This window comes from Leuciscus leuciscus (assembly GCF_965113295.1).
Source record: "Leuciscus leuciscus genome assembly, chromosome: 24".
Taxonomy (NCBI): Eukaryota; Metazoa; Chordata; class Actinopteri; order Cypriniformes; family Leuciscidae; genus Leuciscus; species Leuciscus leuciscus.
The window spans coordinates 13,921,554-13,945,810 of NC_138723.1; the positions used below are offsets into that span (position 1 = coordinate 13,921,554).

At 36.8% G+C, this 24,257-nt stretch overlaps 2 protein-coding genes and 1 long non-coding RNA gene across 6 annotated transcripts; 2 read left to right on the top strand and 1 right to left on the bottom strand.

The window, feature by feature from the left end:
* The first annotated feature begins 1,963 nt into the window (after positions 1 to 1,963).
* On the top strand, positions 1,964 to 16,430 carry LOC309488778 (STE20-like serine/threonine-protein kinase). Its single transcript, XM_082157121.1, has 17 exons — positions 1,964 to 2,303; positions 3,810 to 3,974; positions 4,915 to 4,963; positions 5,055 to 5,204; positions 5,287 to 5,359; positions 6,298 to 6,492; positions 6,566 to 6,740; positions 7,551 to 9,422; positions 9,511 to 9,641; positions 9,721 to 9,844; positions 10,885 to 11,064; positions 11,141 to 11,270; positions 11,854 to 11,978; positions 12,086 to 12,271; positions 13,458 to 13,583; positions 13,675 to 13,788; positions 13,872 to 16,430. Exons 1-17 carry the CDS (start codon positions 2,154 to 2,156, stop codon positions 13,995 to 13,997), a joined length of 4,071 nt encoding a protein of 1,356 aa, XP_082013247.1. The 5' UTR covers positions 1,964 to 2,153; the 3' UTR covers positions 13,998 to 16,430.
* Positions 15,251 to 22,778, top strand: prnpb (prion protein b). The gene is made up of 3 exons (XM_082157310.1): positions 15,251 to 15,322; positions 16,638 to 17,842; positions 22,188 to 22,778. The coding sequence occupies exons 2-3, from the start codon at positions 16,645 to 16,647 to the stop codon at positions 22,535 to 22,537; spliced, it is 1,548 nt and encodes a 515-aa protein (XP_082013436.1). The 5' UTR covers positions 15,251 to 15,322; positions 16,638 to 16,644; the 3' UTR covers positions 22,538 to 22,778.
* On the bottom strand, positions 18,163 to 22,192 carry LOC309488779. Of its 4 annotated transcripts, none has more exons than XR_014202267.1 (7): positions 21,906 to 22,192; positions 21,687 to 21,794; positions 21,364 to 21,586; positions 20,724 to 20,814; positions 20,533 to 20,631; positions 20,190 to 20,313; positions 18,163 to 18,553 (listed from the first exon to the last, which is right to left on the bottom strand). It is a non-coding gene; the product is annotated as an uncharacterized lncRNA (long non-coding RNA). The 4 variants fall into 4 exon arrangements; XR_014202268.1 differs by having other exon boundaries at positions 21,364 to 21,590; XR_014202269.1 differs by having other exon boundaries at positions 21,687 to 22,192.
* Positions 22,779 to 24,257: the final 1,479 nt, after the last annotated feature.

Genomic DNA, 24,257 nt, shown 5'->3' on the forward strand with positions numbered 1-24,257 from the left:
TGGACTCTGTTTAAACAAGCTGATAGCAGGAATCTCATGCAAGTTCTCATTCCTTAGATTAGTTCAGTGGAGCATTAGGCCAGGACTTACACAGCTCATGCTGGTACAGTTGCATGAGGCTGGTCACAAGACTCCTGAACCTCTTTAAAATCTCCCATGAAAACCTGTCTGGAATCTGAGCATTCTTACATCGAGGTGACCTTAATTTCTCACAACCATTCCGTGCTTCTGTACGGAAAATAAATCGATTATGTAACTCTGGAAAATGTTGCTGTTCTTTCTTTCTTATTCCTAGCTACTGAAGTTCATGCCTTTAATAGTTTTGTCTTGAGTTTCAAAATAGTTGAGTTGGATGCCTTTTGAAACAAGATCATCAACAAGAACGGCAAATTCTAGAAGTAGAATTTAAAAACCTTGCTGTATGTTTGTGTAGTTAATTAGTCTAAGAGAAGGTTCACCGCCATCTTGCTCCGTATTTACGTAACTCATAAATACGAATTTCCCATGAGGACTTGAATGCACTCAACCAAAGTGAGACATAGCCTAAGGCATGGCAAATTATTTTGCATGTCTTAAGTTTCAAACTTTGACACATTAGAATTTTTAAAAAGTTGATATCAATAATGCAGCAGGATTAAGCATGGTAGAACAAGATGTTTACTAGCCAAAGGGTCTGTATTTAGGCCTATTTGTACTGCAATAAGTTACATTTATGCCATTTAAAATAATTTTTAAAGTCACTGCATAGAATGTTCTTGCTTACAGTGGCTGGTTGCATAAACTGCTTAGACCAGTCTAACAAGTTAGTCATCAATTTTGTTTATTTATTTGACATAAGTTACATAAAAACGGATTACCACTTGGCCTACTGCTAGTTGGTCAGATTTGATCATAAGAGTTTCAATAGTGGCTGTGTTTATGCAACTGGCCCCACTTTAACCCTTAACCCATAATATTTGATACTTAAATTCTAAAGCCTCTATTAACACAATTAAAACTTTGCTGTAAATACTGTTGCAAGCTGTTTGCTGTCGTCTGATTGATAGTTTATACCCACTTTGTTTAACAAGTAAAAGGGCTTGTAGGCTTTTATTCTAAAAATGTCCACCTTCAGGTCAAATCTTTACAGGTTTTTATAAAGTAAACCTAAGAATAACTTGTATTGTTGGTAATATTGTACAAGATGAACACGTACTGGACTGAATCAACTTAGGTTTACTTGATTAGTGTTTTTCTCTTTTCAATGACGAGCTCCATATTCTCATAGCATATGAGCCATAAAAGACCGATGTATGAAATTTCATACTCAACAAAAACAAATGTGCAGATTTCTTTTTTTTTAGATTTCAATAAACTGTTCCATTTCAAAACATTAAATATTTCTGACTTTTATTTCATATGTCAGTTTGTACAGGGTTAATTATGTGGAGGTGGGACCATCTAGTGGTTAAAGTGTAGGACTACATCTCTCAGATCATCCTACATGTCAGTAAACGGAGCGAACAGTGGAAAATTATTACTGATGACGTTTCTAGTGTCATCTTGGAATTTTTTTATTTTATATATATATATATATATATATATATATATATATAAAAGAATTGACTTTTTTTTTTTATTATAAAAAAAAAAGTGATTTTAAGCTAGCGCGTGTAGGCTATATACAATTTGGGGACCCACTTTTACAGGTTAGGTTTTGAAACCATTATTATGAATGAAACCATGTGCGTTTACAGCGTACAGCACAGAGCAATCTGCCTTTCTGCAAAACTGAACACGATATACTCACTCTGAACCCAGTCATTCATATCTGTTTATCTAAATCATAATGTTTTCTAACAATGGCTGCTAAAAAACACACTACAATAGACAGCACAGACATCTCTACAGATGAGGTGCACATCCTACACAATATTGAGGCCTATATTTTTGAAGGATGTGGTTGCTACTTGCAGTTTCCTGTCGTGTTCTGAGGTGCGCATGAGGGAAGACAGACAAAACATCTTTGACATAGAGAGACTCGGGCGGTTTTCTTGTCTTGTTTTTAGTTTGGGCCGGGGTTTTAATCTCTGAATGAGACACTGAGGACCACCGATAGACCGAAGGGACTGGGATTTCTTAAGGAGTTGGGGTGAATTTAAAGGGAGGGAGCCATGGCCTCCCTCCTGATGCGTATCTTTCGGATGGGTGTGGAGAAAAAGCGAGTTAGGCACTATGAAAACCTGAAGAGGGATGTTGATCCTCACCAGATGTGGGAGACTCAGGGAGAACTGGGGGATGGAGCTTTTGGGAAGGTGTATAAGGTAAGGGATTCAAATGATGATGATAATGAGATTCAATTCTCTGTTAAATACAAAATAACAGAACACACCTGCAATATATTTCTCTCAGGTCATTTACTGCAAACTATATTAGATTAAATGTTAGCAAGAAAAGCACTAAATGTTTTAAAAAATAATAATAATTATAAAACTTGGCCTTTACTGACATGGTCTGATCTAATCTTTCATTTCAAGGAAATCCCTCCCACTTTAGACTGGCATGCCAGCTAAACTGACAAATACTTTTGCTAGTAGTTGTTTCTTGTTTAAAAAGTCAATAAAAAAGTTAAAATGATGACATTAAAAAATCAAAATTGTGACGTACAGTGAAAGTCATAATTATGGCATATTAAGTCATTTATGAGATGGAAAAATCGAAAGTATGTCATGCTTAATTGACATTTTGACTTACAAAGTATATTATGACATTAAAAAAGTCGAAATTACTTACTAAGTAACAATTATGACATACTAACACGTAATTAGATAAAAGTCGAAATGTTGACTTTCTATGTTGACTTTCTATGTCATAATAATGACTCATTACTTTGACTTTTCATAACAAATTTGACTTGGTATGTAATAATTTTGACTTTCTATCACATAATTATGACTTGGTGTGTCATCATTTTGATTTTCTATCTTATAATTATGACTTAGTATGTAATAATTAAGATTTACTAAAGCATGATTGTTTTTTTCTTATGTGGGGGTTCCAAGAAAGTCAAAGCAGAATTGCTTTTGACCTGAGTAGTGATGTTTTGTTCCTATACGAATCAGTTTGTTTGAATCGGTTGAGTGAATGATTCAATGATTCACTCATTAGTGCACTCACCTGTCGCCACCTACTGGTTGTAACGATGTAACCTGCAAAAAGAGGCACTAAAATACACTTAAACAAGTCGTACTGTTTATTCATGTTTATAGGAAATTCATCTTGTTTTAATAATGTTTAGATATTTAATTTTATACAAAAAAACAACAAGACAAAATAGCCTGAAAATATGAATTTTAGATCAATATTTAGGCTACTGAATAGACTTAGAAAACACTTTATTTAATCATAATTCATTAGATTTCATTTGAGTTTATTTCAAATGTATTTGTAACCATGCAGTCACCAGGAAAATTTGCTTTGAGATGAAAAACTTGTAGGTTTGTAGGTTTGATTGTAGGTTTCCAAGGTAACAGAGAATGAGGGGTTAGGGCTAGACCGCGGTTTTGCAACTTCCTGTTAAACCATAATGTGAAAGATCAGAGATGGCTTCCTGTTAGTGATTTCAACCCCATATAAATCAACCTCTTTTCTGCATCTTTCTCGGCAATGAATTGCACTTTGCATTACCGCTTTCAGCAGTTTTCAGTTTCTATAAATGCACGTGTTGCACCATGGCCTGCTAGAGTATTTCCCTGCTTTTATAACTTCTGATGCACTTTTTTTTTAGAAGTGACAAAGACAAGTGTTAAAGTATGTAATGTTGATCTCAGGCCCAGAATCAGACTACAGGGGTTCTAGGAGCTGTTAAAGTGATTGAAGTGCGCAGTGAAGAGCAGCTGGACGACTACATGACTGAGATAGACATCCTAGCAGCCTGTCGCCATGCAAACATCCTCACCTTGCTGGACGCCATCTTCTTTGAGGGCTGGCTGTGGGTAAGCCACATCTGTTTATGGCTGTTTTTTTCCAGCTGGATGCTTTTTTTGTTACAGAATAGTATTTTAGTTTTTTATCTTTTGTTATATGGATTAACTATACTATAGCTATAAATGCTGTATAAAACTCTATTCCTTTATGTATAGATTGAATTGTGACCTTGACCTTGACCAAGACCTTTAATGTTAAAATATGAAAATACATCATAACAATATTGGAGAAAATAGTAATAGAATGAAATTAGCTTCAAAGTATTGTGTGAAATCATAATATAATATTCTTGTACTAATTTTTATGTGTCCCTCAGTTGTGGAATCATCATGCAGTTCCATCATAACCAACAATTTTTCACAGGATATATGTATAGTAGTTTGCCAATATGTGCCGTTTCCATCATTGGCGTTTTCACCACAGAATGCTGCTAATCACAATTCATCTTTTTTGAGTGTACCATCATGCTTTTTTATTATGTCCACAATTTTTTAAAAGTTAGTTTACTTATACCAAGGACAAAACAGTGTCAGTGAAAAGCTATATTAAAATATTAAGCAGCACAACTGATTCTATTTATTTGAGATATTTGAGTAATGATGCTGAAAATTCAGCTTTGCCATCACAGGAATAAATTACATATTACAGTATATTATAATAGAAAACCATTATTTCAAATTGTAATAATAATCCACAATATTACATTTTTTTCTGTATTTTTGATCAAATAAATGCAACCATGATGAGCATAAAAATAGTAAAAATAGACCGGTACTGTATTATATATATATATATATATATATATATATATATATATATATATATATATATATATATATATATATATATATATATATGTTTTAAAAGAGTTTCCATAGTCTCCATAGTTGAAGGCTTGATGTCCTTAGTTGAATTATAAGTGTTTATTTGAATGCTTTCTATTTTCAGATCCTGATTGAGTACTGCCCTGGAGGAGCTCTGGATGATATCATGTTGGGTGAGTCTGGGACATACTTGACACTATTATCATTTATAATCATGTATGGTTGTATCTGTGTTGCATTATCATACTTTATACTGTGTGTCAGAGCTGGAGCGTGGCCTTACGGAGCAGCAGATCAGTGAGGTGTGCTGTCAGACTCTACAGGCTCTGTCTTATCTGCACCAGCATCACATTATACACAGAGACCTGAAGGCAGGCAACATTCTGCTCACAACGGATGGGCAGGTCAAACTAGGTACAGTTCCCCTCTCACATTTTTAGGCCTAAGGACTCAATACAGTCAGTGCTGTGTTTATTTATGCTCTCTTTTCATGCAGCTGACTTTGGTGTGTCTGCAAAAAATGACAATACCCTTCAAAAACGATCAACTTTCATTGGAACTCCATACTGGTGAGACTCCCAAATGCTATTTCTGTCATCATTTACTCACCCTTGTATTATTTCATATAAGAAAAAAAGGGTGAATAAAAGAGAATTATACATTTTGGGTACACTATCCCTTTAAAGTGCCCCTATTATGCTTTTCCGGATATTAGCTTTCATGTATAGCTGTTTGTGAATGTAAAAGGAATGTAAAAGGTCTGCAGAGTTTTAAAGATCAAAGTGCACAATGAATGGAGTTATTGTCTCCCAAAATAAAGACACTTGACTGAAACGAGTCATCAGTAATTCCAGTATTACTTCCTGTACAAACCTACATAGGTTTGAAAAAATGTACATAATGCCAGCCTATGGTCTTCATTGGCTGCCCGAGAACGTTTACCTTGACCTGCCCACAAACACTGTAGTTGTAGCTGAGACCTGTGGGTTGGTTCACGTTGTCGACATGTTCGAGAAGATGCTGTTTTCTGCCCTGTGAAAGCAGAACCACTCCTCATGCACTTCCAAAGGATGAGGACTCATACTCAAATTGATATGCTAAAACCGATTTCATCATTGCTGTTCGTATCACTGTGTATCAAGCGCTGAGGAAGCCTCCAGAGCTGAAATTCAGATATTGTAATGGGCGTTTTGTTTCTGTAAGTGGTTTTGGAGAGAATTAATCTGACTCTGAGTGTGAGACCGAATCCTTTATCAAACCGTTTCAGACACTGTGGAAAAAGAGGTGATGCTGCAATGTATAATATGAGAAAAGTTTTATTTTGACCTTGGATGCATGTAAACCTATTGTAGGAGACCCTGAAAACAAAATGAGGAACCTTTAAAAAAGCATAATAGGGGCACTTTAAATTATTTAACTTCATAAAAAGTAACACAATAAATTATTCCTCTACTGAAAACAAAACTGCTACTATAAAAAATTTGATACAAATATTTTGTCTTTTAAGGATGGCACCTGAGGTGATTATGTGTGAAACTTCGAAGGACAATCCCTACTCCTCTAAAGCCGACATCTGGTCATTGGGCATCACTTTAATTGAGGCTGCTGAGATGGAGCCCCCTCATCATTCTCTCAACCCCATGAGGGTCCTGCTGAAGATCACCAAGTCTCCACCACCCACACTCTCCAATCCTCGCCACTGGTGGGTCTTCACTTCGTCGTCCCCGCGCTAGATCTGTTAAGAGTTTTAGGCTTATCCTGATTTTTGTCGACAGGTCATCACATTTCCAAGATTTTCTACGGAGGACCTTGCAGAAGAACCCCGAGGCTCGTTGGGGTGCCCAACAGCTCATGGCCCACCCTTTCTCTTATGCGGGACGAGACGGACGAGCCCTTAAAGAACTCGTCGCTGAGGCCAAAGCAGAGGTCACTGAGGTCATAGAGGCTGAGGTAAACACATGATGAAATGTTCATAATTAATAAATTATTAATTAATTAATTAATTAATATATAATATTAATGTATATAATATATATAATATAAATATAATATGTCGGAGGAGGAGGGTTGCCGGAAGAATTTGTCAATGGGTTGACGTGGTGTCTGCTGCTTATTCAGTACAATGATGATTGACAGTTTAGGCTCCTCCCAAACCTACGTTTTGAACTTAATTTATAATGATACAATGATTTCTATTTCAAGGAAATGCTTGTATTTCATACAAATGTTAAGCAGGACTGTTTTCAACATTGATAATAATAATAAATGTTTCTTGAGCATTAAATCAGCATAATATAATGATTTCTGAAGGATCATGTGGCACTAAAGACTTGGGTAATGATGCTGAATAAATAACATTTTTTTTTTATTAAAAAAGAATAATATTTGTAATAATAGTATTTCATAATATTCCTGTTTTTAATATATTTTTGATCAAATAAATACAGCCTTGGTGAGCATAAGAGACTTCTTTCAAAAACAAATAAATTAAAAATATGAAATGCTCACATGGTTTCATGGTGTAATGAAAATATTGTATTACTTTTTTTTATGGTTACACCATATGACATTTTGAGTCATTAAATTGAAACTTTCCTTGAAAAAATGTATGTATGTATGTTTTTCTAACTTTTCTGACTTATTTTTTTACTTATTTGATGTGTTTGACTCATCTGTTGTTGGACCTGTGAAACAAACATAATCCAAGGGTGTAGCAGTACATATCTTAATACAGCATTTTCTGCATTTTTTCAACTGCAGTCTTTGTTGGATTTCCAATGTTCTGTGAAAGAGACGATCGCCACCGAGTCAGAGCAAACAGCGGCACAACCAGGACAAGCCATTGAAGAACAAGGACCACAAGAACCTGAGACCCCTCAGAAGACCTCTGTTCCAGATGCTGTTCCACAGTCTCCCACCAACTCAGAGCCAAAACCTGAGTTTAAAGTAACACGCAGGGCTTCCCACGCCACAGATAAAGCTCAGAAGAGGGCAAGACGCCTCTCCGTTCCAGGAAATCTGCTCTCGTTTCTGACCGGGAGCTCCCGTCGTTGCAAATCTGGATTCTGGGGTGACAATCCACCCGGTCAAGCAGCTAAAGACTCAGAAGATTCAAGCACAGCAAAAACTGTGGGAACTTGCCCTTCAGATGGCAATGAAAGTGAAAACACTGACAAACCGATTGAGAACATTTCTGACGTAGTTGATGCTCCAAGTAATGAGGTCACTGACACCAAAGACAAGGAAGCTAGAGTAGAAACTGACAAGGAGGAAGCCCAAAACTTAAACCACTCAAACGAACCTGAACAAACACCGTTACTGACAGATTCCTCTGAAAAGGAAACACTAGAACTTGCCAAGGAGGACACTGACGCTGATGAAGAAACTAACAGCAATGTGAAGTCTGTTGATTCTGGAAACAATGACCAAACATTTTGGAAATCCCTCAGAAAACCTGCTGTTATTGACAAAGACACAACACATCCACAGAGCACACTGGTTTCAGCTTTGTGTTTGGAAACACCACCAGTCAAAAAAACTGAAAGGAATGAGGGACATTATAAATACAAGTACCTTGATTTGGCCTGTCCTTTGGAAACTTTCAGTTCTCCTCTCACAGTAGATGTAAACAAAAGCTTAACTGTTGAGATGCCTTCTAATAATGTTCCTGAAGAAGTTCCTGACCTTAAGGAAGCACAACAGACAACTGAACCATCAGAAAATGACGCTGTAGAAGAAAAAACGGAGGCAGAAATAGAAAAACCAGCAGAACTGGAGACAGATGGAGGAATAGGGGATGAAACGAAAGAGGAAAGCTGTGAAAACGACAAGGATGTTAGTACAGGGACAGAAGAACATATAACCACCACCAGAGAAGATCACATTACCATGAAGGCAGAGTTTGAGGATATCAAAGAAGCTGTCAGCGAAGAACATATTACCACTGAGGAAGATGTCAACTCAAGAAATGAAAAATCAGAGGAAGAGGAAAGCTGTGAAAAAGACAAGGATCTCCTTCCAGAAACAGAGGAAGAGGAACGTTCAACCAGCAAGGAAGAAGTTGCCATGGAGGTTGATCATGAGGATGCAGACTCAAGAAACAAAAACAATGAGAACACGAGAGAACCTGAGGAGATGGAAACACCAACCCAAAATGAGACAACAGAGATCATTGATTTACAGACGCCAGAGTTGTCATGTCAAAATAAAGAAGTGATGAATTCCGATGGAGAAAAGAACATCATTGGTAATGAAGGAGATGCTGTTGGAGATCAAGAGAGAGCAAGTCTAACAGAAATCTGTTCTAAACAAAAAGAAGATATGACGGATTCAGAGGAACCTCAGCAAGAGCTTCAAATGAATACAAATAGTACAAAGAATGTTACAGGAGAGCAATCAAAACATCTTTCTGAAGATACAACAGATGTTCCTGGACCAAAGTTGAAAAAGCAAGTGATGTTTACTTTTCAAGAGGACCAAAACGAGCAAGAAATGCCACATGCAAATGGCTTGAAAGATTCAGACTTACCACCACCACATGAATCTAATGGATCCACACCTAAGGAATCAAATGAAGACGCATTTCCACCTCTTTCTCCCACCGAGTCTCTGCTGTCTCCTGGGTTTGAAGGGGTGAGTGTGAAACAAACAAGCTAAAAACATTAGCAACCAGACAAATTCAACATATACGAAATATTGTTCTCTGTTTATGTTCATTCAGGAAACGCACCCAAGCAGGCGGACCGTTAAAAGGACACGTAAATTTATGGTGGATGGTCATGAGGTCAGTGTCACCACTTCCAAAGTGCTTGGTGAAGGTGACAGCAAGGAACAACAAATGCGCCACAACAGGTAACAATTATTTGTGCTTTAGAGTGGACATAGGAAAACGGAAGTATCACATTCTGAATGTATGTGTGTGTGTTTGCAGACGACAGGAGCTGCACGCGTTGAAGCTCTTGCAGAGAGAAGAGCAGAGAGAACATGCGCAGCTGGAGCAGAAACTACAGCAGCAGCGAGAACAGATGTTCCGCCACATAGAACAAGAGATGACTGTGAGTCACATGCACCAAACCCCCGCTGGTCTCAGTTAGCAACTTAAGACATGCTATTAAATAGAAACGTTTCCATTCGGGTTTTTGTCTAAAGTACACAACTGGCAGATCATTAGATGTGGTTAAAGATAAGAAAAATAATGGCATTGGCAGACATTTGTTTGGCCCGATATCTACTATTTTTTTGTTTGTTGATACCAGTCAATGTTGGAAATTATTTTCTGCCTATTTTAAGATTTAGATCATCATCTATCAAAAAATGTAAGGTGTAGCCATAGATTTGGGCAAATATTTAACCATTAATTAATTTTACTAAACCATTTCACTTTCCTTAAGTGCATGTTGGCACAATCTGTGTTTGTGCATAATAGTACTTATTAAAAAAGTACATTGTTACTTTGACATGCAAGGACTTATTTTTATTTTCTAAAGCAGACTTCAAAAGGAATATTTATGCATTTTTCATTCTGTACATACAATATAAATGCCTAAATTCACCTGTAACATACAAACTATTTATTGTTTTTGTTACATTTTTAATTATTATTATTTAATTTTTTTATGTTTTAATTTGGTCAGTATAACACAAATGGAAAAATGACAAATGAAAAAAAGAACCTTTTTTTTTTATTGTTCAATGGGCAAAAAATTTAACATTATTAATTAAAACTATAAAAAAATAGTTTTCTCTAAATGAAATAAAGCTGAACCAAAATAAAATAAAATATAAATATTATATGAAAACTTAAAACACTTAAAGGAAAATTACAAATGTTACCTTGTTTTAGTTGAAGTAAAAAGATTACTAAAACTGAAATAACTAAAAATAAGCTAATTCAAAATGTAAAAAAAAATACTATAATAGTATATACTGTGTATAATAACACTGAATAGTATGATCACTTAAAAAAGTATTAGCACAGTCTCCTCAATAAGCCTGATGTGAGGTAATTGTTCATAACAATCATTATGAGCTCTAGAAATGAAGATGCCTGCCCATTAATAACCTCCATCTCAGCCGTATGTTTATCCTGTTGCAGAGCAAGAAGCAGTACTATGACGGTGAGCTTGAGAGACTTGAGAAACAGTACCAGCAGCAAAGCGGTCAGATGGAGGCTGAGCACACCTCCCGGCTCAGGGAGGACGCACGGAGACTCAAGGCCCAGCAGGAGAAAGAGCTGAGCCGCAAGAGCAGCGCACTGAAAGCAGACCCTAAAGAGGTACGGACTGGTGCATTTACCCACACTGACACAGAGCTAGGCCCAAACGCATGAAAACAGTGTATTTCTGCTTTAGGAGCAGCGGTTCCTGCAGAAGCAGCAGCAGGAGCTGAATGACGCTCTGCAGAAAGGCGTTCAGGAACATAAGAGGAAGGTGGCGTCCATGGAGTGGGAGATCACAGCCAAATCTCAGCAGCTCAAGCGTGGTAAGTATGCCACTGCTCAAACACTTATTTGTTTTGTAATTTGCACAAGAATCACTATTTATGACTGTACTTGGTCTTTCTTAGTAAAATATTCAATATTGCTCACAGGAGATGTTTACAGGACCAACCATAATTAGAGGATGACTCAGTGAATCTATTTAAGAATGGAATACTAGATAATTAAGCGATAAAATTAAATTAAATAAAGTGACAAAATGAAAGAATTAATAATCACACTTTTTTTTTTTTTTTTTGCCAAATGAAAATGTCAATAAGTAACTTTTCAAATGAACACATAATTTATTTAAAACCATAATGTATGCATGTCTGAAAATGTAGTTAAACATATATTATTTAATAATAATGCTCGCGAGCACCCCCAAGTGGTTGATTTGCGCCCTTGATGCGCACTTTTGCCGAGCCCGCGCTGATGCGGGCTCCGCAGCAGACTTCTTCCCGACAGTCAAAGTGGCATTATGTCACGAAAGTGCGGACTCAGAGGAAGACCGCGAGTGCTAAGGGTTCCATTTGGGACAGTGTTTCTAAACATACACACTTTCTAAACATTTCCTTCTTTCTCAAGCTCGTGAGGCAGTAATTTGGGAGTTAGAACAGCGCCATCTACAGGAGAAGTACCACCTATTCAAACAGCAGGTGAAGGAGCAGTACTCCCTACAGAGACAGCAGCTGACCAAGAGACACAACAAGGTAAATTATGTGGTAACCTCCAAAAGCATTCTGCAGCCTGTTTTGTATTTATCTTCTGTTTTTCCTGTGCCTTATCCTGACCAGTCTTTTTTTGGCTCTTATGGCAGGATAAGGAGAGAGCGTCTCGGTTCCAGCAGGCTTTAATAGAAGAGCAGAAGTCATTGCAGGCCCAGGAGAGAGCGTCCTTACATAAGGCCCAAAAAGCTGAAGCAAAGTCCCGTTTGAATCCGTTCAAAACGGAGCTCAGGAAGCAAGGTCTGAGCGGCCCTGAGCAGCGGCAACGTCTCACACAGGTTTGAATTCATAAGCCTTTGAATGTTGAAAGTTTTGTAGTAAAATATACGTACACTTTGAATAAGGCCGTTTTTAAACCTGGCTCGTTTGGAGCATTTGTTTTGGAACTTGGCACATTTTCTCCTTTAGTTTGGTTTGCTTAGGCATATATGAACATGGCAAAGCGTTTGGAATCACAACAAAACAATCAGTCTGAGATCAACTGAAAAATGTGGTCTCTGCCCACTTGAAAACAAACTCTGGAGTGGTTCGCTTGTGAAAGCAAAGGAATCCAACCCAAAGGACCGACAAACCAGGCTGTATAACAGTGTATGATGGGTAATTATGCATGTTGTGTGAAAAGAAGCAGTGTTTGTTTTGCTAATGCCTCTCAAAATGAATCGTGGCTCAACCTAGTCCTAGAGTAAAGACAAAGTTTGCTTTTTCATTTTAAAATGCCGCCTAATCGCTCTTCTTCTAATCGGACATAATCCTCACTCCCTTGGTTCACTCAAGAGGCACACTAGCAACTGACGACCTTGTTAGCGTACCCGCTTCCCACACCGGATACCCCGGTTCGAATCCCGCTCGGAGTGGGTCGAGTAGGATCGGTTACATTTGGTGCCGTGACCCAGATGGGAGTGAGGTTTAGGGGGGTGAGTGTAACATAGGCCAGTAAGTGTGTGTGTGTAAACCTCACTCCCCTGGCCTCAAGAGGCGCTAGAGGCTGTTGTCTTTTGCGTCCTTGTTAGCTCGCCCGCCTCCCACACCGGATACCCCGGTTTGAATCCCGCTCAGAGTGGGTCGAGTAGCATGGGTTACACATGGTAAGAATGTTGTTCCGACAAAGCCTTGATTCCTGCTCAAAATGAAAAAGTAATATAACCACAGCTTCAAAGAAAGCCACAGTAAGCCGAGGAGCTGTTGACTCTCCATCCTGATGGATGACCGCTTTGAGCAGAATCCTGAAACATAAACAGGTACACTCTGACCAGTGAAAGGACAGTTTACTCGCACATGACTTGTAATACCAAATTTTGGGTTGTTTAGAAATGTTGCCTTGTGAAAGGGAACCGAACCAAGAAGAAATGGCCACATCATGACCATGTTTCAGAACTAAGCAAACTATCTACAGGTCTGAAAAATGCTCTAAAACAGAACAGTTGCAATTGATACAGTTTGTCCTCTCTGCTTTTGCCTCCTCAGTTTTTGTCAGAGGAGGAAGCCAGACAGAAGCAAGAGAGACAGAGTCTTCAAGAAAGTCATGAGAACCAGTTAAAAGCGGTGCAGGAACAATGTGATGCCAGTACAGCTGAATTACAGCAGCTTCAGGTACATCAACAACAGTTTGTCTGTCTATAGCCTTACAGTGTTTTCATATTTAGGGAAGGTGATTCTCAGTGTCTGTGCGTTTGGATTTTAGAATGAGAAGCTTCAAGTTCTTGTGGACATGGAGAAGAAAAAGATCAAAGCTCTAGAGGACGAGCACACTCTGGAGCTCAACGAATGGAGAGATAAGCTTGCATGCAGAAAAGAGGTATCGGATAGAAGGCTAAAATTTGAGGTTCAAAGCATCTTGATTGGGCAGAAACGTAACGACTGTTGTATGCGTATGTTTAGGTGTTAGAGGAGGATCTGGCTCGCAGACGTAGAGAAAAAGAAGGAACCAGGAGACGAGGCAGTGAGCCAGAAAACCGACATGCAGCTCGCCGTCCAAAGTTCTTCCATAACCTAAGCTTCTCCTGACAAAGTGAAGGAATGCACTAAACCATAATGTCTTTATATACGATATAAAGCATGTACACTAACGTTCAAAAGTTTGGTGTCAGTAAGATTTTTTTTCTTAAAAGAAATTAATGCTTTAGCAAGGATGCATTAATTTGATCAAAAGTGACAGTAAATACATTTATAATATTACAAAAGAGTTCTATTTCAAATAAATGCTGTTCTTTTAAACTAACTATTCATCAAAGAATGCTGAAGAAAAGTATCACATTTTCCACATATTAAGCAGCACAACTATTTTTAACATTGATAATAATAATAAATGTTTCTTGAGCAGCAAATCATCGTGTTAGAATGATTTCTGAAGGATCATGTGACACTGAAGACTGGAGTAATGATGCTGAAAATTCAGCTTTGCCATCAAAATTTGATGTACATCAGAGTAATGGATTATCGAAAAAGAAAAAAAATGCAGTCTGGCATACATCACCAATGAGAAGTCTGTTGTTTCACTTGAATTTATGACATTTTGATTAAGAATTACAAGGTCATTTTTTTATTTTTTATAAAATTAATCACATGCAGTGAATGTTCACAATAAGATAAACAACATGCATTTCGAAAATAGATTTCAATTTCATGCTGACTTTAAATTGTAATATTATTTCATAATATTGCTGTTTTAATTGTATTTTTATCAAATAAATGCAGCCTTGGTGAGCATAAGAGCTTTTTTTTTTTTTTCAAAAGTATTAAAACATTTTACTGACCCCAAACTTTTGAACTGTAGTGTAAGTATCTGTGTTTGTCTGGAGCTTTTTCAAAGTTGTCCCATTGCCCCCTTTAGTGTGACAACATGATCCACTATCACAGTTTGTTAAATGAATTATTCTTAATAAATAGGGATTTTTGACAGAAACGTACCCTAAAAAAAAACACCGGAATAAACATGACAATATATACAGTATAGACGGACATTTGGGTTTCAGTGCAGACTATTTTTGTCTGGAGTTTATGTATTTTTGTAAATATGTTTAAAATCTGCTTAGACATAATTCCTCTATAAGTGTATCTTGTAGCCTGAAGATGAACATTCATATGTAAATAAACTATTTTAGACAAAGAGTCTATTCAGATGCTATCTCTTCTGGTGGATGTGTTTGAAGCTTATGAATAGTCATCTGCATGCACACAAAAACAGCTCACAAGCCTGGGTCTGCCTGTAGGGCATTTGAGAACATTATTACATTAAGCTACACCCCACAACAATATCTGTCTGGACTGTCAACATAACTTTTATTGAGCAGAGACAGGGCTGCTGGATTTACGTTTTCAACCTCTTTATGGTAAGAGAAATGCTTTTATATGACTAAATGTCTGGACATATGAAAATTTGTAATGTTACATTTGAATTTAATGCAACAAATGGGCACATAGTATAAAAGGTCATTTAAACTGAAAATATACATTTTATTTTAATGTATACAAATTTAGTATTCTAGTAAACCGTGATTTATAAATACATAAGACATATTGCCTTATCCTAAATACTAACAACAATTACTCAAAACAATTGTACAATAAAGTACTTTGTTAAATTTTTAATGATTTGTCATGTGTTCCCAGTGACTTGAAGCACAGCGCTCATATAACTATTATGAATACTGTTTTATGGTCTTTAAAAAAAAAGGCTACATGAAATAGACAAAAAATGTTTGTCATACTGCAGGAAAATTGAGTCTATTAAATGTTAGTCATCCATCTAAATCTTTACCTAAAGTCTTGATGTTAAAAAATGCTTTAAGAAAACATTGTTTCAAAAAGGTTTAAGATATATGTTTGGAACAGAAGGAGGTAAAACCAGAGTTTTGCAAACATGAAATGCTAATTAATTTAGCAATATTGCTTAGTTATTGTTGCCCATTAAAACAGATTATAGCTGTGTGTCCAATGAGGAATCTTGAGCTCAGCACAAACATTTTGTTCTCAAACTATAATCTCAAACTGAATCAGTCATTTGTATGTCAAGTAATAAGATACTTTTCAATTAGCTTTTCGGTTGTGGCATAAATACACTTGCTTTATTTTCAAGATGTTTTATGTAACTATTGTTGATTTTATTTTCAGTGGAGTACTCAATTGGAAGTATAGTGAAAAGGGCATTGATAATATCTTAAGGAGAATGCTTGTTTTAGGCAATCTTACATCTCAATATAATTTTTTTGTATGTTACAATCTCCCTAAAGTGCATTATGGACGTCAGTTGAAAGTGCTGTATAACCATATTACTCTAGTATGCTTTCCTGTCCATTAATCTCTGATGTTTCATATCTGTGCAATTCCTGTATACTAAAAGAGTCCTCCATTAGAGCTGTGGTAAACACTGGCTGCAATTTAATGACCGTTTCTTTTCCAAACAATATGATGGATCCCTAATAAATCCAGCTAAACATGTCTAAAGTGCATCTCTTTTTTAGCAAACACTTCCATAAGTATTTCTAACATTATAAAATACCATGCTTTCTCTCGTCCATTAGGCTCTTGTCTTGTAATATGTAAAATTACTACTGCATTCCAGTAAGCTTATTTATTTTGTCTTAAACTCTGAATTGCCTGCTGTTTATCAAGTTTATGCTAACTAAATGTGTCTCGATTTGTTAGGGCCAAAATGGGGCAGTTATGCAAGCTTGCACTGTTCATTTTGGTTCTGATAGCAGTGCTACACAATTCATCAGGAGGAACTAAAGGGTTTCAGAAAGGAAAGAACACCCCTTCCAAGAAGCCATCCAATAAGCCGTCACAAGGGACCAACACCCAACCTAACTATCCCAGACAACCCTCCTATCCTGGTGCAGGAGGTAACCCAGGCTACCCTAACCAGCAGTACCCTGGTAGAGGCGGCTCCAACCCAGGAGGATATCCCAACCAGAATCCTGGCGCAGGTAGCTATCCAGCTGGAGGAAGCTATCCTTCGGCTGGTGGCAGCCCCAATCAGTATCCGGGAAGAGGCAGCTCCAATCCAGGAGGCTATCCCAACCAGAATCCTGGAGCAGGTACCTTTCCAGCTGGTGGCAACCCCAATCAATATCCGGGAAGGGGAGGTGTTAGCCCAGGAGGGTATCCCAACCAGAATCCTGGAGCAGGTACTTATCCAGCTGGTGGCAACCCCAATCAATATCCTGGAAGGGGAGGTTTTAACCCTGGAGGGTATCCCAACCAGAATCCTGGAGCAGGGGGTTTCTCTAATCAGTATCCAGGTAGAAGTGGGTACAGCCCTGCTGGGTATCCAGCAGCTGGATCTTATCCAGTGAGAACTGCAGGGCAACCTGGAGGATACCCAGGAGGACACCCTTCCGTTGGAGGGGGATACCCCAACTGGAACCCCAACAATAAGATTCTCAGTCCACATTATGGAGGCTCATTTGGAGGTGGTGGCATGGGTGGTTCTCCTTTCTCCCAAACTGTGAAAGGAATGGGCTATGGTCCTTCTGTACAATCCAAAGGCTTCGCAAAAAAGGCAATGCTAGCTGCAGGTGTTGGTGCAATGGCAGGAATGGCTGTAGGCTATGGAGTCGGGAACTTTCCACGCCCTGACTTCCAATTTCGTAGCCCCCAGGAGGAACGCCACTACAACAACTATATGTACAAACATCAGGGCACTCATTCTAAAGGGGGAAACAACAAAGGAGGACACAACAAAGGAGGACCCAGCTACACATCAAAGCTGCCATCCCAGGCTCAGTCATATGACCAATTCATGAACACATGCATGAAGAGAAGTGATCTTTTAAAAGAGCAAAACATGGAAGATTCAGCAGTTCGCAACAACATTCAAAGAGATGAGCCACTGATTGATTATCTACACTGTAAAGAGGTTGCTGTAAATTTTACAGTAACTTACTGGCAGCTGGATGCCAGTAAGTTACTGTAAAATGTTTTACAGTATTATTACTGTATTTTCACTTACAGTATACTGTACCATTTACTGTAATTGCATTTACAGTATTATTACTGTATTTTCACTTACAGTATACTGTATCATTTACTGTACTTGCATTTACAGTATTATTACCGTATTTTCATTTACAGTATTAGTATTGTTTTTTGTTTGTTTTTTTCATTTAAATTTTCTTTTTTTAATTTATGTTTACCCCACCCCCCAAAAAATCACAATAACTCACAAACATTTGTCCTTATAATATTCTTTTTAATCGTTGAACATTTTGTTTTAGAAGTACAAATTACAAATCTTGACCTTTAGGAGCCACTAGCTGAAGAAAAAAAAAGGCAACATCTCCAAAGTCCATAGAATTAATCTCCTGGTGACCATTTATATCTGTAGCATGGCAAAAACGTACACACACTGAAAAGCAAAACAGGCCTTAAAACAAAAAAATACAGTCAAAGTCAGTGTTGTGTTGTTACATTTCAGTAATTTTGCCAGTCAAAGTTGACAACCTCTCTGATGAGAAACACTGAGGGTTTCAGGCTGATGCTTTTCTTTGGACCTTTCCAGATTTCCATCTGATCTGTGCCTTTGGTGTTTGGTGCCATCAGGGTTGACTCTCAGAATGAACCTGCAAACACAAGCAGGGAAAAAATATATAATTTTTTCAGACCGGTGTTGGCAGAATTTTCCCTAACCCTCAAACTTGATGCTGCATGTACTTTGGCGTTAATAAAAGCACTACATCTGATTCTGAATCCACCTACAGTAGTGGTGGGGGAAAAATCGATTCTGTTCAGTGTCGCGATATTTTGCGCACGCAATTATATTGATACAGTAGCGCAAAGTATTCCAATATAGGTTATAAGGCTGTGACGGTGGCAGTTTTTTTTACCACTGCGGTGGTAATGGACCAACTACCTGCAGTGGTTGGGGGGTTATTATGAAAATTGAAATAAAAAATGTAGTTTATTCGAGCAAAAAAGTCTTTATTTGAGCAATTCCGTCAAAGAAGCAACACAAAGCCTGTAAAGCATTCAAATACATATCAGTAAATATTAGAAACTTACATAATAGAAAAGTTAAATCTATATATATAAAAAAAAAAAAAACTTTCGTTTAATACTTCCACACAAAGACACGTGATTCCACATGAAGCCATACCGCTCTGTGCTTTGAGAGGGATGACACGAGGAGGAAAGAGACCATCGATCTATTTTCTGATATCTTCATGTTTTCTACTTGTTGTAAAAGGTATGAAAAGTGAATTTAATCTTCCACAAGGGCAAGACATTTAAGCTATGTTTGAAATTGCGCTGCCAAAGAGAGCGAAACTAAAAATCAAATAAACTTGACGCGCCGTACATGTCTAATAACAAGCAAAAACTGTGTTGAAATGAATCTGACGTGCAAGTAAAAATGTAGGCTATCTGTCCTACAACGTTTTTCTACTTTACCACAGTAAAGAATGTGAATGTAATAGGCCTAAATAAAAGCGAACCAAGGAAGAAACGTTTATAATCCCCTTCGAAAATCGAGACGTAAGTGAAGATTTTGGGAAAAAAACAAGGTATTAAATGCAGGGATGAGTCACAATTTTTGGATATTCGATTAGTTTATTTAATTATAGAATTATAGTATATCGAATAGGTTGTGTAATTATTCTCTAAAATAAAATCTCCATGTTTTTGGTGCTAATGCGGTGGTGACGCGTTCATATAATTACGTTCTGTAATAAGGTCCTGTGTCCTGAATGTTCAAGGACAAAGTTTTTGCACTAGCCTCCAGTAAATGTGTAGAAGATGTTCACAGATTTAATGTGACATTTGTAGTGAGTTGAGCAGTCTTATTTTTTGTAATGTCTTTGAATAATATGGGGGACATGAATCGCAATATATTGCAGAATCGAATCGCAATACTTGCTGTATCGCAATGTTAGGAAGCGCAATAATATTGAATTGTGGCCCAAATATCGCAATACTATCGAATCATCAAAATTTTGCCAATTTCCACCCCTAACCTACAGGGATGGTATTACCCCATAATACATTACATTAAAATCATTAAAGCTTCATTCTTTTTCAATATTCCTGTAGCTTAGATTTCCAGGGAATGGATAATTTAAATTAAACTTAATACAATGTAAGTTGCTTTGGATAAAAGTGACTTCCAAATGCATGCATGTAAATGTAATGTAATGTAAAAAAAAAAAAAAAAATATATATATATATATATATATATATATATATATATATATATTGGTTTACCTGATTCTGCATTCGACAAAATAGACAGCTAATGCTGAAGAGTCGTCTGTTAGCAGTTGTAACTGGATGATGATTCTGCCCTTCATTGTCAGCATCCATGTTTTTGCTTTGAGAACAGACTCTCCTGAAACAGATAAAGTCACAGCAGCCTTTTAGTGTTATAGTTTACAGAAAAAAAAACTAAAATACAATAACAGAACTTATTACTAACAACAATAACATGTGGGGTGAAGATGAGGTAAGATATAATGTTGTATGGTGTTTATAGTTTTTAATCAATTAAACAACATTAAAAATATTAGTTAGCAAAACTTTGCTATATTGATAATGGTATATTGCTAACCCTTTCCTCCTCCTTCTCCTCTTCCTCCTCCAACGTCAACCCGTTCTGTGTATTAGTGGAGAGCGTCAGCAGTGATGTACAGTCCGGAGGGAATGGCCGCTGCAAATTCAAAATAAAGAACAGAAAAGAACATGTTTGCCTGCTTAACTAATGCATACTTCAGCTAATTTAGTTGATGTCATCTTACTCACCTGTAGATGTTATCACCATTACGAAGGCAATCACAAAAAAGACTCCAAAATACACCTCCGACATTTCAGACGACATAATTCAGACCACAAACTTGAAAATAAAACAAAAGATGAAATTAACAATGGTGTTGGATAAAGGGTTAGTTTACTCAAAATTGTAAATTCTGTCACCATTTACTCACCCTCAACTTGTTCATAACTTCCATTAAATTATTTAATGTGCTGTATACAAAAGAAGATATTTTAAAGAACATGAGCAACCAAACAGTTACTGGTCCCCATTGACATCCAAAGTATTTTTTCTATTATAGAAGTCCATGCGGACCAGCCACTATTTACCAACATTATTCAAAATATCTTATTTTATATCTTAATAATATCTTATTTTACATAAATGTTCAGACGAAAGAACTTCATGCAAGTTTAGAACACGTTGTGGGCGAGTAAATGATGACATACATAATTTTCTGTTTAAGGTGTACTACGTTATCCCTTTAACTAAGTTTTACTCAGTATTTACGCTGTACATCTGCCAAAAAGTTGTGAAAGAGGAGACAGAACATACCAAAGTTATTATGCTTCTCTGTTTAATAAGTTTACTTCGGCTAATTTAGGTGAAGGTGACCATAACGTTACATACCAGTTGATGTTATCACAATGAAAAGGCTCCAACACACTCCATCGTTGCAGATGGCATTATCCAATCACAAACCTGAAAATAAATCATATAGGCCTACGTGAAAATATTGTTTAAAACCCGCACTTTAACAAGGGTTTCGTCTATCTCACTTTACCTCAGTATTTCACGTTGAGTTCGCTGTTAGCTCGGTTAACGTTACCGTCGACTCCGCCCGCCTGATGAGCTAACTTGCGTTAAAGAGGCAGAGGAACACACAACCATTATTTTTTATAGTTTTAACTAAAGAATATTTCTGCTAATATAGGTGAACTTAACTTACTCACCAGTTAATATTATCACCGTGACAGCGACCCGGCCGACAGTCAGGAAAAAAGACAGTAATAAAGGCACCAAAAAAAAAACATTCTGACGACAGTCAGGAAAAAAAGACACTAAAACCATTCAGACGAAAACAAAACGATACATCATGTTAGTTTGCTGTTAACATAAGTAAAAACATTTGAAAATGTTTATTTTACATAAAATAGAAATTATATACTAACCTTTTTGGTGAGTTACATGATCTTTTGTCCGTGCATTAACTGCCACTTCACCCCTCAAAAAAACACTTGAAAAGAAATCCCTCTTGCCATTGGTCAGTTTTTCGCGGGCAAGTTCACTACTGTAAATTGATTTACAGTAGTGAAGAATTACAGTAGTGACCCTATATTTTCCCATAATCCTTTGCTGTTTACAGTAACATACTGTATACATATTTTACAGTATCTTACTGTACATATTACAGTAAAATACTGTTCAAATTACAGAAATCCGTTACAGTGTAGGTATGAATGAAGACTACTTAGAGAAAGTTGAGCCAAAGAATAATACCAAATCCCCTACAACTGATTATCCAAAGGATGCAGGGATTCATAAGGATGAGGACGATGACACAGTGAGTATCGTACAGATTGGCTATCCAGCACTTATTGAGCAGATGAAAGCTCGAAAGTGTGTCGAGCTGTACTTGGTTTACTCTGAGAGCTTCCAGGAGAAGCAGAAAGAAAGTCGGAAGGAAAAAAAGCAAGAGAAAAAAGCTCTCCGAAGTTCCATTAACCTTAATGGTAACAGTAACCGTGTCTCTGGAGTTCTTCTGTTTCTCACGACTTCCTTTATGCTTCTTAGAGGCACTTAGAAGCACTCTCTATATTTATTATACACTGTATAATGGAATGCAGTTGCCCTTCTTTTCTAACCCTGCAAATTTAGGAACCCCTCCCCCCCTCACCCCCCACCGGCTATTTAAATGTATAGTACCAGACAAATATAATGTATATTGGCCATATTGCTTTTATGAATGCATTTTGTCATAAAATCATTGTATAATATACGAAAACTATTATTGTTATTATTATTCCTGGAAAATAAAAACTGAATTCCTTTAATAAAATGTCAACGGATGCATTTATTCATAGGAATTGAATGTTATAGATCTATTTATTTATAGTAACTATTTATATTATTTCCAAAAGAATCATCTATAATAATAATAGTAATAATCTTTTTTTTTTCTTGAAAAAACACATTTCCTCTATTTTTTTTAAATAAAATGTAAACGGATTCATTTGTCTTGATTGTTTAATAGTAGTAGTGTTTATTAAGGATGCTCTGATATTAATTTTTTTTCCGATACCGATAATTCTTTATATTTGAAAGCCGATAACCGATATATTGGCCGATAAATCTAAATCCAACTTTTTATATAATTTTTAAGAGCCTGATTATTACAAAAAACAACTAAAGTCTCACCATTAAAAGCCATGTCCCAAACACACAATTATAATGTCATTATTATTTTATGTAGCCTAAATGACAGACTTGTGCTGCACGTGTTGCACTTGTGTTGCACTGAATTTTCTTTATCTGAAGTGATTTTAATCATATTTCAAACAATTTAAAACCATCATGGTGAACAGTACGCATCTGAAGTGTCTCAGCTGAAGGAAATAATCCATTATCTATCGGTTTTAATATATCGGCCAAATTTTCTTAACGGGCCGATACGATAGCATTAAAAATGAACATATATCAGCAGCTACCGATATGGTGGCCGATATATCATGCATCCCTGGTATTTAGAGTTCACATCTTTTAATAATTCACTCTAAATGTTATTTCCCCCAAGAACGTGCAGTGTAAACCGAAATTTACAGTATGAAAATAAAAACTAGTTTTCAGTGTTTTATAGATCAAACAATGGCTGATCTGTTTAAAAGCCGCCTAGCAAAATGAAGACCGTTGCCATGGTAACATCACAGAGCAGACTGTGGCCTTCAACATGATGCATGCTGCATGTTGCTATGAGACCAGGCTATTTGGAGAACCAACATCATGATTAGGTGAAAGCAAACAAAGTGGGATTAAGCAGAGTTAATTATTTATTAATTTAACATTCGAAAACAGTACAAGGACCAAAGAGTGACATGGTTTAAAAGACCTGCCAAAATACAAACCCTGAAACTGACAGAAGAGTAACTGACATCACTGGAATGAAAGGAACAGCAAAACTTGTTATTTTTTCTTATGTCCACAAAGTTTGGATTAAATGATTTCAGACATATGAGAGAATGCACTTAAATATTAGCCCTTAAATTAAAGCGATTTCAGTTTTAAAGAGTTAGTTTACCCCAAAATGAAATTGTTGTTCCAAACCAATAAGAATTGCTTTCATCTTCAGAATACAAATGAAGATCTTTTTAATGAAATCTGAGAGCTTTCTGTCCCTCCATTGACAGTCTACGCAACTACCACTTTCAAGCCCCAGAAAGGTAGTAAAGACATCATTAAAGTAATTCATGTGACTTCAGTGGTTTAACCTGTTTGATGAAGCGGTGCGAGTACTTTGTTTGCGCAAA